The sequence below is a fragment of the Microplitis demolitor genome, chromosome 7 (assembly GCF_026212275.2).
Source record: "Microplitis demolitor isolate Queensland-Clemson2020A chromosome 7, iyMicDemo2.1a, whole genome shotgun sequence".
NCBI lineage: Eukaryota > Metazoa > Arthropoda > Insecta > Hymenoptera > Braconidae > Microplitis > Microplitis demolitor.
This window is the reverse complement of record NC_068551.1, coordinates 1920875-1937192: the sequence shown is the minus strand read 5'-3', so window position 1 is coordinate 1937192 and position 16318 is coordinate 1920875. Positions and strand designations below refer to the sequence as shown.

General features: G+C 32.6%; 6 protein-coding genes across 6 annotated transcripts; 4 read left to right on the top strand and 2 right to left on the bottom strand.

Moving 5' to 3' along the window:
* Positions 1–100: 100 nt before the first annotated feature.
* Positions 101–1037, top strand: LOC103571001 (40S ribosomal protein S19a). Its single transcript, XM_008548949.3, has 3 exons — positions 101–161; positions 417–487; positions 600–1037. Exons 2-3 carry the CDS (start codon positions 417–419, stop codon positions 991–993), a joined length of 465 nt encoding a protein of 154 aa, XP_008547171.1. The 5' UTR covers positions 101–161; the 3' UTR covers positions 994–1037.
* Positions 1038–1384: 347 nt separating this feature from the next.
* Positions 1385–2754, top strand: LOC103571000 (40S ribosomal protein S18). The gene is made up of 4 exons (XM_008548948.2): positions 1385–1472; positions 1884–2069; positions 2151–2252; positions 2523–2754. The coding sequence occupies exons 1-4, from the start codon at positions 1470–1472 to the stop codon at positions 2688–2690; spliced, it is 459 nt and encodes a 152-aa protein (XP_008547170.1). The 5' UTR covers positions 1385–1469; the 3' UTR covers positions 2691–2754.
* A 649-nt stretch (positions 2755–3403) lies between these two features.
* Positions 3404–7620, top strand: LOC103570999 (putative ATP-dependent RNA helicase TDRD12). The gene is made up of 5 exons (XM_008548947.2): positions 3404–3605; positions 3725–3924; positions 4033–6381; positions 6452–6634; positions 6709–7620. The coding sequence occupies exons 1-5, from the start codon at positions 3602–3604 to the stop codon at positions 6904–6906; spliced, it is 2934 nt and encodes a 977-aa protein (XP_008547169.2). The 5' UTR covers positions 3404–3601; the 3' UTR covers positions 6907–7620.
* Positions 7621–8143: 523 nt separating this feature from the next.
* Positions 8144–10265, top strand: LOC103570998 (FAD-dependent oxidoreductase domain-containing protein 1). The gene is made up of 5 exons (XM_008548946.2): positions 8144–8376; positions 8438–8767; positions 8853–9365; positions 9474–9619; positions 9684–10265. Exons 1-5 carry the CDS (start codon positions 8290–8292, stop codon positions 10189–10191), a joined length of 1584 nt encoding a protein of 527 aa, XP_008547168.1. The 5' UTR covers positions 8144–8289; the 3' UTR covers positions 10192–10265.
* LOC103570997 (calcium load-activated calcium channel) lies at positions 10260–11776 on the bottom strand. The gene is made up of 4 exons (XM_008548945.2): positions 11600–11776; positions 11264–11341; positions 10836–11155; positions 10260–10444 (listed from the first exon to the last, which is right to left on the bottom strand). The coding sequence occupies exons 1-4, from the start codon at positions 11658–11660 to the stop codon at positions 10352–10354; spliced, it is 552 nt and encodes a 183-aa protein (XP_008547167.1). The 5' UTR covers positions 11661–11776; the 3' UTR covers positions 10260–10351.
* A 104-nt stretch (positions 11777–11880) lies between these two features.
* LOC103570996 (DNA (cytosine-5)-methyltransferase PliMCI) lies at positions 11881–16053 on the bottom strand. Its single transcript, XM_008548944.2, has 4 exons — positions 15601–16053; positions 15177–15540; positions 12261–15116; positions 11881–12197 (listed from the first exon to the last, which is right to left on the bottom strand). Exons 1-4 carry the CDS (start codon positions 15930–15932, stop codon positions 12012–12014), a joined length of 3738 nt encoding a protein of 1245 aa, XP_008547166.2. The 5' UTR covers positions 15933–16053; the 3' UTR covers positions 11881–12011.
* Positions 16054–16318: the final 265 nt, after the last annotated feature.

Below are 16318 nucleotides of genomic sequence, written 5' to 3'. Positions count from 1 at the left end.
TAATTTAAAATCTGGAAAATTTTTAAAATTCAAAAAAGAAATTTTTATTATCGACAGAAACTCCTGGTGATAAAAATTAAATCCCTATAAAAATTAAACTTCGTGATAACTTTTCTAAAAACATTCTCTTTTAGATTCTTTTGGTTAGAATCGTTGCCAAGGTTTGTCATGTTCATATTTATTAAACAATTATATTTAATTAATAACCAAAAAAATTAATTTTTAAATATTTAAATAATTGCAATAATTATTTTTAATTTTTTTAAAATATTCAATCTTCAATTTCTGATATTTATTTACACATCAAACTCAAAAGTATCAGTACCTAATTTTACACGTGACTCGTGTTAAAATTGTCATACTTTTTATCTCATATTTTATTAATAAATACTAATATTTAATTTAAATAATTACAGATGCCGTCTGTAACATTGAAAGATGTTCCCCAAGACAAATCTGTCAGAGGAATTGCCTTTTTCCTCAAAAAGTAAGTTTTCTTATGCTATAACCTAACTTTTGATCTGCTACGAGCAAAAATAAATATAAATAATATATAATTACTATCAATAATACCAATAATAAATTTTATTTAATTCTAGAACCGGTAAATTGCGCGTACCCGACTGGGTAGACATCGTCAAGACCGGTCAGCACAAGGAGTTGGCACCCTATGACCCTGATTGGTATTACACCAGGTGCGCAGCCCTGATTCGTCACATCTACTTCCGTAGCCCGGTTGGAGTCGGTGCTGTAAGAAAAATCTTCGGTGGACGTAAACGCAACGGAACCCACCCCAGCCACTTCTGCAGATCTGCTGGTGGTATCGCTCGTAAAGCTCTCCAGAGCTTGGAGCAGCTTAAGTTGATCGAAAAGACTCCACTTGGTGGCCGCAAACTCACCAGCCAGGGACGTCGTGATTTAGATCGTATCGCTGCGCAAATTAAAGCTAAATGCAAGAAGCAGTTGAAGCTTCAAGAAACTCTTGTTCTTTAAAGATTGTATTTTTTTTCAAAAATAAAATTTAAGATACCATTCTACTTCTTATTGTAATTCATTTTTTAAATGATCGTAAATGTAGCGGATATGATTCAAATTTTGAATTATAAATAAACAAATTGAACAATTGAATACATGCGCAGATTGAACCCTGGATTCTATAAATGCGCATTTTTTTATTTTCATTCGATTTAAATTTTGTTCATTTATTTAAAAATTTGCAAATATTTTTGACAGCAAATTTCTGCTACATGGTTAATGAATTTAGAAATTTTTTATAAATTTAAAATTTTATTTGTTTTAATATTACATGAAAGACTAATTTCAAAAACGATACCAATAAAATAAAAACGACAATTGGTCATTTTTAAAAATTACTAAAGATGGCGCTAAAGTTACCAGAACTTTTCTGTGTGGTGGTAAATAAGGACCACATGTTTTTCGATCTCTTTTCCGACTGACATCCTTGCAAAATGGTAAGCCACATTTTCTTTTATTAATTTATTTATTAAATATCATTTAAATCTTTACAATAAAACCCCAAAAAATGACATAAAATGAAAGCTCATATTTTTATCCATAAATTGAATTAATTATTTATATTTTTCCTTTTGTTATTGCGGGGAAAAAATTAATTTAATTTGTCACGCGGCTTTGAGGTTATGATTCCTCTGATAAAAGAGCGACTTTAATTCGGGAATAATTGCACTTGATATTAATGAATAGAATAATTACAAGTTGAAAGTTTGATTAAAAATTTAATTGAATCTATTTTTAAATATTTTTTTTTTTTTTTTTTCAAATTTGAATTATTTTTAATTAATTTAGTTGAGAGATTAAATTACTGGTTGATATAATAATAATTAAATTTTTTTTTTTAATTGCAGTCGCTCATAATCCCAGAAAAATTCCAGCACATTCTTCGTATCGTTGGTACGAACATTGATGGTAACCGCAACATCATGTTCGCGTTGACCAGCATCAAAGGAGTTGGAAGACGTTACTCCAACATTGTCATCAAGAAGGCCGATATTGATTTAACAAAACGTGCTGGAGAATGTACTGAAGAAGAGGTAATTTAAAAAACACTTATCAAAAATTTAATTGATTCTTTTTTATCAATTAAATTTATTAATCTTTAAATTAATTTTTAGGTCGAAAAAATCGTTACCATCATGACCAACCCACGTCAGTACAAAATCCCAGACTGGTTCCTTAACAGACAGAAGGATATCGTTGATGGAAAATACTCCCAGGTAATTAATCACCTGACAATTTATTATTTATCGATGAAAATTTAATTTCGTGGCATAGATACACGACCAGTTGATTCAATTTAAATTAATCATTTGGTTGGTAATCTATGCCAGATAAACTGCATTATAGTTTACTTGAATAATAAATCCGATTGTTTGAGTACAACTTATGATTTAAATCAGCATGCAACATTACTACCTATTTACTTATTTTTAATTTAATTAAAAAATATATATGTGATATTAATTTATTGTTTTTTTTGGCTATAGCTCACAAGTTCCAACTTGGATTCAAAATTGCGTGAAGATTTGGAACGTATGAAGAAAATTCGTGCCCACCGGGGTCTTCGTCATTATTGGGGTCTCCGTGTCCGTGGTCAACACACCAAGACAACTGGACGACGTGGTCGTACTGTTGGTGTGTCCAAGAAGAAGTAATTTATCACTTTCTTGTGTCAAATACTGATATTTGGTCATAATAAAAATTTATAAATAAATTCAATATTATCATGTCTTTTATTAAACTGTTCATTTTTCTAATAAATATATCACGTAATTTTTTCAAAAATTAATTGCTAAAACATTGAACATAAAAAAATAAATCTAATTATTTATAATACTTGAAATTACTATAAAGTATCACGAGTGTGTAGCAGACGAGTGGGATTATTTTGAATTGAAAAATGGAATGTACGGAAAATAAAAATTAGAAAATGCATATTTAAACCAATGAAAAATCGACACGCGCATTTTTTTAAATTTAGTTATTTTAATTTATTTAAAATTCATAAATTGTCTCAGGTCTGTTACATTCACACTCATATATGAGGCAAATTTTAAGTAAATAAATAAATTATTTAAAATAATGGAATTAGAAAAAATGAGAAAACATTTTTTAAATATTCGTTCGCATTTTTTTATTTTTATTCTACTCAAATTTTATTTATTTATTCAAAAATTTAAAAAAATGACAATTGTCAGCGAAAGTGTCGATATCTAAAGCCTCCTTTGCATCAATCTGTCGAATAAGTACCGACTGTTGTAATTGCACTTTGTTGATGATAAAGTAGTTTTTAAATAATAAATTGAAGATAAAAGGAAACAGTGCGCACTATGACGCGCAATATTCAGTCTTGCATCTCCATCTCTACCGTTCGGACTCGGACCATGTGGTCTTTGATAATATTTAATTCAGTTCGTGTCTGACGTCTGAGAAGAAAGAGACTGCCGCGGTTTTATTAACCGAATGCAAAAAAATTATTTAAAATAAAGCGGGATCATTAAATGTTTTAATTTTTTGACTTGTATTTGTTTAATCGTCCGTTAACCTTTTCGTCTGTTTATTTATCATGGGTATGTATAAATATATAAATATATAATAATTCTTTGTTCTGACTCAACTACTTCTCAGTATAAATTCAATGATGATATATTAAGTGTGTATATATTATATGTTTATATTAATGTTACAGTTGTGATAAACCATAAACTTCCGGCGAATGCTGTCGAAGTAACTGTAGAAAAAATAACAAATCCAAATAAAATACTTATTAGAGATGTGACCCATGTGGCGGAAAAACTTAAATTAATCACTGAGAAGCTTAAAGTTGTTGCCAAAAAATATAAAAAGTCTGAAGACAATGTTAATGATAAGCCACTCGCGGTTGGTACTGTAAGTATTTAGTCATCAATTTTTTAATTTCTTTAAAATCAAATGATACTGGTTAGCCAATATTTAAAATTAAATTGACTCAATTAATTTTAAATTTTGTTTATACAGCTCACAATAATTGACAGAAATACTCCTGATGGTATTAATTTACCAGCATGGTACTCTCGGGCCATAATAACTGGATTTAATTATGATACGCTCAAATATTCAGCATTTTTAGTTGACTATGGCGTTACATTTAAATTATGCAGGCAGGCATTTATTGTTATTACTCAGGATGATATTCCTGATCAGTATTTAACTGAATCAGTCAGTTTATACAAAATTATACCTGCAATGATTAAATCTTGCAATGATGATGGTGTAGATCTTCTTGCTAAGAAGACTTGGTGCCCCGAAGCGATTGATTTGGCTAAGCAGCTAATAAGCGCATCTAGAAAGTGTTACTTTGAACTTTCAGCCATTGGAAGAACGGGAAAAAAATACGGGGAGTTGTATCTGATAATTGAAAATCAAATAATTCTTTTGAGAAAAGCGCTTGTGAAAGCGCACACTGCAATTTTTGTTAATGAAGATTTATTAGATGTCAAGAGCAGTGATAATTCATTTAGCTCAGCAAAATCAATCAGCTCACCAGCATTAGATTCAGGAAATAATACTGACTCTAATTCCACATCCGCTTCAGTTAATTCAGTAGCGCAACGAGTTGGTTTTGAAGAAGTTCTGGTCAGCAGTAATGAGTCCTGTAACCGTTTAACTGATATAGCTTCTGCTAAATTTACTAAAAACATTCATCATGCATTGAACAAATTATCAGTAAGAAGATTAAGAAATATTCAGTCATACATGTGGCCTGCTATCAACAAAGGGCTAGATGTTATGGCTGTGGCACCAACCAAGAGTGGAAAAACTTTCGGATACGTCGCACCAATTGCCAATATGATAGTCACAACACGACAGTACCAAGAAGATGGTCAACCGATGGCATTAATTCTGTGCCCGTCTTCAAAAGAAGTTTTGTATATCAAAGAACACTTCCGGTTAATTCTGTCCGACTTCAGCGACATAAAGATAATCGGAGCTTTCAATGGCTGCGAGTATCGATCAATTACAGCCCAAGTTTATAATGGATGTCATATATTTATCGCGACCCCGGCCTTTTTATTCCGTTACCTCGAAGATAAGAACAGCGGAGCGCCGGTTAAGTTCAGCAGCATAAATCACCTGGTGATTGATCATCTAGATGATTTATTACTAAAGCACGTGGACACTTTGATTCCTCTGTTGAAGAAATATACACCCTTTGGTAAGAAAAAAGCTCAGAGCTCACGACTGATGGCTTTGCAAACGATAGCCGTCGCCAGACAATGGTCTAGTTTGCTTGGAACCTTTACAAAGAATGCTTTTAAGAATCCATTTTACTGCATCGGTTCATTTGCTGACGCCACGATTTTTTGTGGGATCCAACTGAGAACTAGGTCGATTCTCAAAGCACAGAAACTTGTCAAGACTGAAGAATTGTTGGAGAAAAACTATTTGTTAGTTAAGACAATGATTGTCTGTGCAGAAGGTGATGAAGCTCATGAGCTTAATAATTATTTGTCAAGTAAAAATATTCGCACGTTGTATGTTCCTGAAGACGTAGTCAGAGCTGAGATCGTAGATGCTAAAGGTCAATGGGACAGAGGAATAGCAGGAAACTACGAGGTTCTGATTTGTACTGATAGAGCTCTGCCGATTTTAGAAGTAACAGATGTCGACTGGCTGATTCATTACTCAATCGCCGTGCCGACAAAGTCTACTTTCCTATTCCGCTTTTCAACTCTCATGACTAACTTGAGAAAAAAATCCCCTACCACTGAGGTCACTATTTTTATTGACGAAACTAATGACATACAATTGCGTAGTATATTAAATCTAGTTGAAAGATCTGGTTATAAATTGTCTGCTGAGCAGAAGAATGCATTTGAACGCGTTTACGTTAACTTGGAACGTCAGAAAAAAAATTATCCGATTTGTGATAACATAAAAGCCTTTGGAAACTGTGAGAAAGGGAACGCCTGCACATTCAGACACTGTTTCATTGCTGAAGTTGATACTCCGATGACACCAGTGACCATTGGAGACAAAGTTAAAATGACAATTACTTATGTCCATGACGCAACGCATTTTTCGGCAAAGATACAAGAGTACACTGACAGCCAGGGAAATAAGCACATGGTTTCAGCGGCAGCGCACGTGGAAATTGAGTCAAAAGTATATCAGTATTTTGCAGCGATGCGTAATCGGCGCAAGTGTCACACTGTCGAAGTCGGCGGAATTTACGGGTATGATGAAAGACTTGACGAGTATTGTCGTGTCCAGATTATTAATGTTGTGAAAAAAAATGACGATGGCAAACCTCTGGTTGTTGATTTGAGAAATATTGATTCGGGTTATGTTTATGCACACCAAAATGTAAGTTACTATATTTTTTATTAATTAATAATAGATGAATGAAATTTATAAATTTATTTTTAATTTACAGGTGAGCAGATTGAGGGAAATGCCAAAAGAATTAGCAGAAGCTCCAGCTCATATTGTCGAAGTATTTTTGGCAAACATTTCCCCTTATGACAAAGAAATTGAATGGAATGTCAGAGCTAATAAATGTACTATGAGTTGGTTTACTGAACAATTAGAAGCGCCTTGTACTTCTTTACGAGGAACAGTAAGTCGATGAATTTTATTTTTATTTTAAAATTCTTTATTGAATATGGACTAACGTTTTTTTAAATTCTTCAGGTCGTTTTACATTTCGGCAATACCTTGTGGGTAGATCCGCTAGAAGTAAGGATGCAAATCAGTATCGCAAATAAGGAATTGCACAAAAGTTCTCTGAAAGATCATTTGATTAAAAAGAAATACGGAGTTGCTAATGATGATCATATTAAAATACTGAAAAAAATGTGTAGTTACGCGGATATGATGGAGTTAGAGTAGGACTGCAGAGTGAATTTATTTATAAAGACATGACAATATTAATTTATAAGATAGTATATTTACATGAAAAGTATTTTTGTTGAATGAATTTCTGAACAAGTCGCGCTAGACTAGAGTATTAAAATACACAGTATTTAAAAATATTCAAATACTTTATTTTAAAGTAATTAGAATAAAGGCTGCGATTTTTGAGACTACGGCATCTGTGGACATTTAATTTGACATTTGAAGAGTATAAAAAATATTCTTACTAATAAATGTAATCAAAGTATTTATAGATAAGATGTAAACATCAGTGATGTTTTTACTTTGTATTAATCGTCTTATCAAAATTATTGGTGTCCAAAACTGATATCGGTGTCTAGAACCGGTACTTTATATATAAGTATAAAAATATTCCAATCTATACTTAGTTCATTCCAATTCATTTAATTTTTAATTTATGAAATCAGATATAATTGTCTTTAATAAAATTGACTTTTGTGTCTCAGTTCAATATAGGGCAGAGGTATCACTCTTGGCTATTTTAGGGCCAGTTTTGGACACTTGAAAAATTAAAATAAAATAATATGCTAAAGACTCAATGACAGAATTAATTTTTTAAATCTGTTCAATGATACTTTTATTAAGTCATTGTAATAAGAGTTTTTTTTTATACTATAATAATAATAATCTAATAAAATCTATAGGAGTGGAATGATGATGAAGAATAAGAAATCGAGTACTATTTTTTTAAATGTAATTACATTTCTTACAATCTCTCGTAATAAATATCACTAAATACAGATAATAAATATAATTCTTAATACAGTAAAAGTTTTGAATGCCAATATCGGGTTTCGTTTACATTATAAGTTTAATTATTTTTAATCAGGAGACACATTTGCTGTAAAGATCCTATAGATTCTTATAGCTGTATGTATAAGGTCTCTCTACCGGAGACTAAACAGTTTTTGGTTCTCTTCTTGCAGTTCTACGTTGAAAGTTCATTAAATGTCGTGTCCTGTTTTTTTCATGTGAGGGTTGAATAATTTTTTCTAAATCATTGTTTGACAAGTAGAAATACAATTTTCTGATAAAAGTATATGGAAGTTGTAATTCATAAAATATATTATTAATAAGTTTCTCAGAATCTTTCATGTAACTGCCCTCGAAAATTATTTCAAAATTATTACGTTGAAAAATTTCCCGCGCATCTTCTGCGCATACCACGTGGTCTTTAATTTCTCTCTTTTGCTTCTCCAAGTGAATACACAAGAGGTTACAGTAAAAATCTCATTGAAAAGAATTATTTGTTGACAAATAAATTGATCAAATTATCAAAAAATAATGAAAAGTCGCTTTTAATTAAATTTAAAATTCATAAATATAAATAGACTTAAGATGTTACGAAATATTATTCGTAGTAGTAGTAAATTATTTACTAGAAACTCTAGATCATTTCATAGTTCATCAATTGTTCACGATAAGGTAAATGAATTTACTATTTTAAATTTTATTTTATTTATTAATTAATTTATTTTTAATTTAGGACAATGAAGATCAAGACTACAAAGCAAAACTGGAAAAAGATGAAGAAGGTGATGACTACTGGACGACAGCACCAGATCCGGAACATCCAGTATTACGAACTATGCGGGTGATGGGTAAAGAAGTTCGTGATATCAAACAGCAATTTTTTTTTTGGAAGGAGCCGACACCTCCAGATTGGGACGAATGGGAAATAGATTCGACTGGTTTCCCAACTCATTTTGATGTTCTCATAATCGGCGGCGGCATAATGGGAATGTGTGCTGCCTACTGGATGAAAAAAGAGGGCGGAAACGGTTTTCAAGTTGTCGTTGTTGAAGATAAACCGATGGTACTCCAAAAATTACTGCTTACGTCAGCTGACTTCAGTATCATTAAAAAATTTATTTAAATTTAATTATTTATTGATATTTTAGGAAGAATATACATCGCCAATGATTTTGACAGCCAGCACTTTAACTCAGCAGTACGCATTAGAAGAGAACATTGAAATGGCTCTTTTCGGTGCCGAATTTATCCGGGATGTGAATAAATACTTGGGTATTGACCAGAAACCTCCTATAGATCTAGAGTTCAGGCCCCATGGAAATTTGATCCTGGCCAAGGACGAGGACGCTGAGAGACTCATGAAAAATGTGAAACTACAAAATTCTATGGGAGCTTCGACTACCATTTACACTGCAACACAGTTGCAACGCATGTTCCCGTGGCTCAACACCGAAGGAATAGCAATTGGTACCATGGGGGCTGAAAAAGAGGGTTCATTTAATCCCTATGCGTTGTTGAAAGCTTTGAGAAACAAATGTTTAGCTCTTGGGGTTGAAATTGTTACTGCGGAAGTCAAAGGATTCATTTTTAGTAAAGTTCCAAATTTCACTGTCGTTTCACCCTCGACTGCTGATCTATACAGTAAACTTAATCATGCTGTTGTTAGTAATTTAATTTAATTATTGTTATTATTATTATTATTATTATTATTATTATTATTATTATATGACAATAATGACTAATTTTATTTATTTAAATTTAATTAATAGGTGAAGACAGCAGCTGGTGAAAAAAAAGTCATGCAATTCGCTGTAGCTGTAATTGCTGCTGGTTCTCAAAGCGGACATATCTCTAGTCTTATGAAAATTGGACGAACTTGTGGTGTACGTTCAGTACCATTGCCTGTAATTCCAAGGTAATTAAAAAATTTTAAATCTATTTAAGTAATTCTTGGTAATAATTATTAATTAATATTCTAGACCAAGGCACTTGTGTTATTTTGAAGCACCAGAAGGCCCGAATTTAAATACTCCGATAGTAAATGACACGTCTGGTTGTTTCTTCAGACGTGAGAACTTGACGAATCTCTACATGGCCAGTAAAATTCCTCGGAAGGAAAATATTGAGACAATGGAAGACATAAGTAATGAAAATTTACTTGATGATGAAAATTATTTCCAACGAGAAATTTTACCTTCGCTGGTAGAACGAGTACCGTCTTTCAAAAACAGTAAATTAGTTTCTTCAAAGGCTGGATTTTACGATTACAATTATTTTGATGAGAACGGGGTCGTCGGTCCACATCCTCTGTACTCGAACATCTTCTTCGCGACTGGTTTCGGTGAACAAAGTATCATTCAAGCCCCCGCAGTGGGCCGCGGTATCACTGAGTACGTCAGAAACACAAATTACAAGACAATTGATCTTTACAGATTGAACTTTGAACGGTTTATCACATACGAAGAAATGAGATCTAAAGTTGTTTAATTATTCTAAGGTTTTATTAAAGTAGATAAAAAAAATGAATGTTTGTATCAATTAAAAAAGTACATCAATTAATATTTCATAAATTTATTTTACTTAAAAAATTATTTACGGGAATTATCTCACAAGGATTTTTGTTCTGATTGTTCATTTTTTAAAATTTTTATTTGAATTGTTGAGGTGGTGGCCCGAAAATACTTCCGCTTTGTTTGCTGGCCGTTCTTGATGGCGCGAACCCAAGTAACTTTTGAATATTCTGTAATTATTATAAATTATTAAGTAAATATAAAATATCTCTAGTAATTTAAAATTAAGGAAATCGCCCTCCTTAGCAATTTAAATTATTTTTAAAAATATACTGCTTTTGCAGTACTTTTTATCATATCTAATTAATTTATTCATTGAATAGTAAATAAATATTTTGCGTACTTTAAATGACAGCTACCGTCAAATAATTGATGTAAATTTAATAATTTGAATATTAATTTAATTTGTCATTCAAATACCGTATACTTTTTGTAAGTTTAAATATCTAGACTTCTAGGGTTAAAAAATTTTTTAAATTTCTCTTGACATTTTGAACTCAATTACTTGGCGGTATTTTTAATTTCCAAGCAGATTTCATTGAAAATAAAATAAAAAATTACCTGTCTGATGCTCATAGTACATAAAATATACAAAAAAATAAATGAGCACTCTGTGAAATCATCTCCAGGTAAATTTCTATGCGACAATCCTTGGATCCATGTGATGGGAACGAATGGCAATTTGGCAACAACTTTACCATCAAATATACTATTGAACATACTAAGCAATGCCGTAAATGCAAACCCAATAGCAAACATTGATTTCATTTTAACTAGTGACAGATCACGATTATTATTTTTTAATCTCTCTTCTTCTCTTTCTATTTTTTTCTTCTGCTGTTTGTCCAGTGAATCTCCATGTGCTTCTTTACGCTTTTCCACTGCAGACAACAGTCAATTAATCATCAATTTAAATAAAATAAAAACAACAAATAATTAAATCAAATAATTCCACTGATTTCTGCCAGTCAGAGGTTATAAGTACTCACGTTTTTTGCTCTGTTTTTCAACTTCAGTTTTAAGTTTTTGATACTTTTCAGTTCTGTACACCATGAGCCACGTCAACCCTTAAAAAAAATGACATTTAATTTAAATTAATCATTTTTTATTCATTTAAACTTAATTAGCTTAGACAAGTAAAAATATTCATCATGATTCTGAAAGTAGCAGCCATCAGAATTTTTAAATTCAAATAAAAAAATTACCTGTAAGTAAAATAAAATTTTTTAAGTTTTTTAAATGAAATGAAATTTTAAAAAATTTTCTTATTTGTTTATTTAAAAAAAAAACTTTAATGACTGGTACTTTCAGTATTATTTATTTACCTTCTCCTAGCAAAGCTGTGCAGACACTTATAAATACAATTAATACCGTATCCGCCCACATTATTAATTTTTTAAATAAATTACTATCACCTAAATTTATTGCTAATATTAAAATAAAATATATATATAATAATAAGATTAGAACATGTAGAATTAAATTTAGTCAACGTCACCGAGTGAACACGAACACGTACCTCAGCTGTTGCGCGGCGCGCGCATCAATTTTCAAATCCCTCTATTTACTTAAATTAAATTTTTAAAATTATATAAAGCGGCAAAAAAATCAATACCATTTATTATAAATTATTAAATATATTTATTATCAAAATATCTTACTCTTTTGAAAACAAAATTAATTTCTACTTAAATAATAATTAATTAATTAATCAATCAGTATAAATAATTTAATACTTTATAATAGGACTTTTTTAATTTCCAAACCAATTGCTTGGGCAAGTGGTGGAGGCACCGCATTACCAATTTGTCGGTACTTATCAATAACAGATCCATTAAATACATAATTGTCTTTGAAACCTTGCGATCTTGCACACTCACGTACGCTCACTACGCGATTTTGTTCTGGATGCAAAACTCTACCCTGTAATAGGCAAAATAATTTATAGAATAAATAATTTACAGTAAAATAATTATTTAAATTTACCTGCTTTCCTAAAGGTTCAGGATTAGTGATAGTGGTACCAAAGAATCCATTCCAATCCAAACGACCATAAGTCCCAGCCCATCCGTTGTGACGATGTCCAGTGTGCGGCAAACACCAGGGTATCAATGTATTTTCCTGACGATCTTTTAAATCACACAATTCTCCAGCTGCACAAGCGCATACTCCTCGTAATTTACCTGATGAATCCTCATGACGATACTCTAATTTTTTGGTACTGGTTCCGTCGCTCAGTTCGACAATAATATTGGGAAGATCGCGCCAGTCTGCGCCGGCATTCGTTGGAATGTAAGACATCCGCGCTTCTACAAGAGGAGACATTTTTTTACAAATATGATCGGTGATAAATCCGGTAGTTTTATTTCCCCGCATGGTTCGTTGGAAAGAAGACAACACGTCGTTTTGATAATTTATTTGAATTCTATTTTCTCCATTGCTGATGGCGGGAAGATCTCCGATGGCATCGCGGACGCAGATTGTACGGTAAGGAGCCGAATCTTTCCATGAAAAATTACCAGAGTACTTCGTCCCGTCGATCACGACGTCTAGCTGCCATGCGCGTTTGCTGAAAACGTGCAAAGGTTCTGGGAAGGCTGGTAATTTCTGTCCAGGTGCTGCTGCGAGTAAAATTATTCTTCTGCGCGACTGGGGTAGACCGAAATTTCCCGCTTGGAGGATAGCGAATGTGCATTGATAGCCGATTTGTAAAAAGCAGTACATCGCGAGCTTCAGCATCAATCCTTTGTGGTGAAAGACAAAATTCTTGACGTTCTCCATGACAACATACTTGGGTCTGTAATAATCACAGTAAGATAAAAATGTAAAGAGCAAAGCGTTCTTTAAATTTGAATACTGACTGCCGTTAAAACGATTCAGTCCACTGAAGCCTTGGCAAGGAGGTCCACCACACAGTAATTCAATGTCACCTTTCTGCGGTAAACTTTCTTTTTCTTTCTGTATAATAGAATCGAGTAGAGCATTACAGTCTCCTTCGTACATCTTGACATCTGGGTGATTTTCTACAAAAGCTCTCGCGGCTGCCGGGTCTTTCTCAATCGCCCATCGCACGTCAGCAACTCCCGCAGCTGATAGCCCCTGAGACAACCCACCGCATCCGGCAAAAATATCTAATGTCTTCAAAGGTTTCACTTCCTTCGACTCCTGGTTCTCTGAAATATTTTCCAGCATTTTCTTAATATCGTCCGGGGGAGACTCAAATAATTCTTCCTCGGCTTTATACGCATGCGTGAAATAAAACTGATGATTAACAAAATTAACGTCGGCTTCTGAAGGCTTGTAAAAAATATTACACTTGCCCATAATTGCTGTCAGAGGTACTTCTACCTCTTCGTCGCTCCAAAACAACATATTGATATCTGCCATAGCAGCTCGAGTACTTTCATGTGTATTTTCACTCCTGTACATTTTATTAACAACTAAATAAATATCTTCAGCTTTCAAATTATAGTCACGCATCGAGCAGATAGCTTTGACGCATCCAATAGCAAAAGGTTCAGGTGTGTCGTAATTAGATCCCTTGACATGATCTCCAGTAGCATATTTTCTCCAGTACTCAGGGTACAATTCCTCATCCACTTGCTTCAGTTTCTCAGGAACGGGGATAGAAAATTTGTATTTAAATTTAACAACCGCCGGGTTGATGTACACGCCGTCTTTAACTCTGTATTTCTCATTTTTATACAAAAGTGCACCGTAAGATCGATTTTCAAGATCTAGTTCAAGTACTTTCGGCTGGAAATTGGCTTCAGTTTTACCCAAACAAACAAGACATGAATCTCTACGCTTCTTGGGATCTAGGTCTAAATACTCAAACCTGGCAGTCTCCGGAGAGTAGTGCATTTGATAAAAATAATCTTTCTCTTTTGATGCAAATCCTTTGACACTGAGCCCAGTGTCTCCTAACTCAGCCCACTTTACTGGAATATTACGTTTCCTTACCACAGCAGGACTGTCAATGCACTGTAAAAATATATCAGCACATTGACTGCTAGCAAATAGCTCATACTTATCACCAAGATCTCCTAAAATAGTGTCTCTGCTATTATAAAAACAATTAACATGAGCTTTTTGCTCTCCGTCTTTTTCCCACATGGTCGCGACTTTAGCAATCACTTCAAATCTTGGATTATTTGATTTTATTTTGACAAAGTCATTGATGTATATTGTAGTAGAATTGACAGCAGCTTTACCATAATAAGTGCGATCATCTGTAACGCTGACAGGTGAACTGATCCATTTAACTTTTTTCGAAGGTACTTTCATATTTTCAAGTAACTCAGGAATACCCTCAATTTTTTTCAAACAATTTGTCTTGTTATCCAGAGATTCAGTGTCCGAGTCAGCGGCCTCGATGGCTTTGTTCGGACACCTCCGTTTTACGCAAACAGAATCTTGATTCCTAGATTTTTTTTTTTTCCTACAAGCTGCACAGCGACCGCATTCAGGCTTCAGGCATTCAATGCAAGTCCCGCAGTTCATTGACTGTCTCGTAGCAAACAGTTCTTTGCTATTAGCATCTTCATTTGAAAAAAATTTATTTACTATCTGATAAACCAGCTTAGTAAGGATCATTTTTGGCATTGACTTTTTTTTCACTGGAGATATTTCATTGGTTTTCGTCTGCTTTATGTCATTGCCTACTGTAGCACCTGTCAATTTTATTATTGAACGCATGCAAGATGTAGTAAGAAGTGGAAAATCATCGCTGTCATCTTCTGCAGAATTAACGTCAAATGACGTCACTTGGTCACAGATAAATTGAGCGTATTTCAATAATGATTCTTCAGCCAGACTCACTCCTTCAGGCAATTTTACAGTCTGGAAAAATTTTATCAGTAGTAATTACTCTCTAATAGAAAAAAAAATATATATGTATACTTGTAGCTCATCCAGAAGGTCTTCGTAAGTCGGATCGTCTCTTGAAGTGAGAAATTCAATGACGACTTTGCTTAAATAAATTTTTTCAACAACTGGATCCATGAAAGGTTTGTAAGAATCCGCTGGAGAAGTCAAATAATATTCAGCGTAAGGGGAACTGAGTAAAATGGGTTGATAGGGACCACCATCGTACCCAGTTGTGTACCACTCATTTATCGGGCCTATTTTCTGGGTCCAGGTACCAGTTGGGTTCGCTAGATCCTTGTCATGGATTGGCAATATTACTCCGCAGCAATACAAATATACATTTGATTCTATCAACCCGGTATCAAATCTACATAAATGATCTTCATCATCATAAACACTACAAATAAAATTAATTAATTTTTAATTAAGACATCAATTAATTTAGTGTGTAATTTACCTAAAGTTCATCAGTCTATAAGTGGGTCTAAAGTCTTCCAAAAAATCTATCTCAGTTTCGAAGGATAATTTATTATCAGCCAGTGCGATCACTTCCTCAACAGCATCCTCAGGAAGCGAATCAAGAAACTTCAGTTCATTTAAATTTTGATTACATATTTTACAGACCTTACTTTTACTTCCTGTGTTATTATTATTTAGTGTCAACCCATTTTTTGAATTATTTTCAGTACTTTTTTTTCGGCGTTTTGAATTCCTGGGATTGTCTTTCGTTAAATCGGTAGCCGGTTTTCTTTTCCGTTGACTTTTGTTTACTTTATCACTTTTTGACATTTTTTACAGAATTTGAATATTATGTTTTATTTATAATTAGAAATTTCAATGTCATTACAAAATATATAAAAGATAAAAGAAAATATTTACAGTTTTAGTTTTCGAACCTGGATGGTTACCAAAATCGAATGTAAACAAAAAATCACTAGCGCCCCTAGCGGGATTGACATCAATACAAAAAAAAAAACAATTAATTAAAACACAAATTAAATTTCATGTTGATGAAAATTTAATTTGATAAAAATAAGTAAATTATCATTAATATGACAGGTAATTAAAAAAAAAATTATGGAATTTTAATTAACTTGAAATGTTTAATGTTTTGTTTGTCAATAAAATCTATGACATTGATATTTTGATTTGTTCTGTAGTTTAAATCTTCAAAA

What these genes read in the sequence shown, in the direction of transcription:
- LOC103571001 (XM_008548949.3), top strand. Translation starts at nt 417, where the DNA reads ATGCCGTCTGTAACATTGAAAGATGTTCCCCAAGACAAATCTGTCAGA. An exon ending in ATTGCCTTTTTCCTCAAAAA is followed by an intron (nt 488 to 599) that starts GTAAGTTTTCTT and finishes ATTTAATTCTAG; the next exon opens with AACCGGTAAATTGCGCGTAC.
- LOC103571000 (XM_008548948.2), top strand. An exon ending in GAGAATGTACTGAAGAAGAG is followed by an intron (nt 2,070 to 2,150) that starts GTAATTTAAAAA and finishes ATTAATTTTTAG; the next exon opens with GTCGAAAAAATCGTTACCAT. An exon ending in TTGATGGAAAATACTCCCAG is followed by an intron (nt 2,253 to 2,522) that starts GTAATTAATCAC and finishes TTTTGGCTATAG; the next exon opens with CTCACAAGTTCCAACTTGGA.
- LOC103570999 (XM_008548947.2), top strand. An exon ending in AGCCACTCGCGGTTGGTACT is followed by an intron (nt 3,925 to 4,032) that starts GTAAGTATTTAG and finishes TTGTTTATACAG; the next exon opens with CTCACAATAATTGACAGAAA. An exon ending in ATGTTTATGCACACCAAAAT is followed by an intron (nt 6,382 to 6,451) that starts GTAAGTTACTAT and finishes TTTAATTTACAG; the next exon opens with GTGAGCAGATTGAGGGAAAT.
- LOC103570998 (XM_008548946.2), top strand. Translation starts at nt 8,290, where the DNA reads ATGTTACGAAATATTATTCGTAGTAGTAGTAAATTATTTACTAGAAAC. An exon ending in CATCAATTGTTCACGATAAG is followed by an intron (nt 8,377 to 8,437) that starts GTAAATGAATTT and finishes TTTTTAATTTAG; the next exon opens with GACAATGAAGATCAAGACTA. An exon ending in CCATTGCCTGTAATTCCAAG is followed by an intron (nt 9,620 to 9,683) that starts GTAATTAAAAAA and finishes TTAATATTCTAG; the next exon opens with ACCAAGGCACTTGTGTTATT.
- LOC103570997 (XM_008548945.2), bottom strand. Translation starts at nt 11,660, where the DNA reads ATGTGGGCGGATACGGTATTAATTGTATTTATAAGTGTCTGCACAGCT. An exon ending in TGAAAAACAGAGCAAAAAAC is followed by an intron (nt 11,156 to 11,263) that starts GTGAGTACTTAT and finishes TGTTGTCTGCAG; the next exon opens with TGGAAAAGCGTAAAGAAGCA. An exon ending in GTACTATGAGCATCAGACAG is followed by an intron (nt 10,445 to 10,835) that starts GTAATTTTTTAT and finishes TAATAATTACAG; the next exon opens with AATATTCAAAAGTTACTTGG.
- LOC103570996 (XM_008548944.2), bottom strand. Translation starts at nt 15,932, where the DNA reads ATGTCAAAAAGTGATAAAGTAAACAAAAGTCAACGGAAAAGAAAACCG. An exon ending in ACCTTCTGGATGAGCTACAA is followed by an intron (nt 15,117 to 15,176) that starts GTATACATATAT and finishes AAATTTTTCCAG; the next exon opens with ACTGTAAAATTGCCTGAAGG. An exon ending in CTGAACCTTTAGGAAAGCAG is followed by an intron (nt 12,198 to 12,260) that starts GTAAATTTAAAT and finishes TGCCTATTACAG; the next exon opens with GGTAGAGTTTTGCATCCAGA.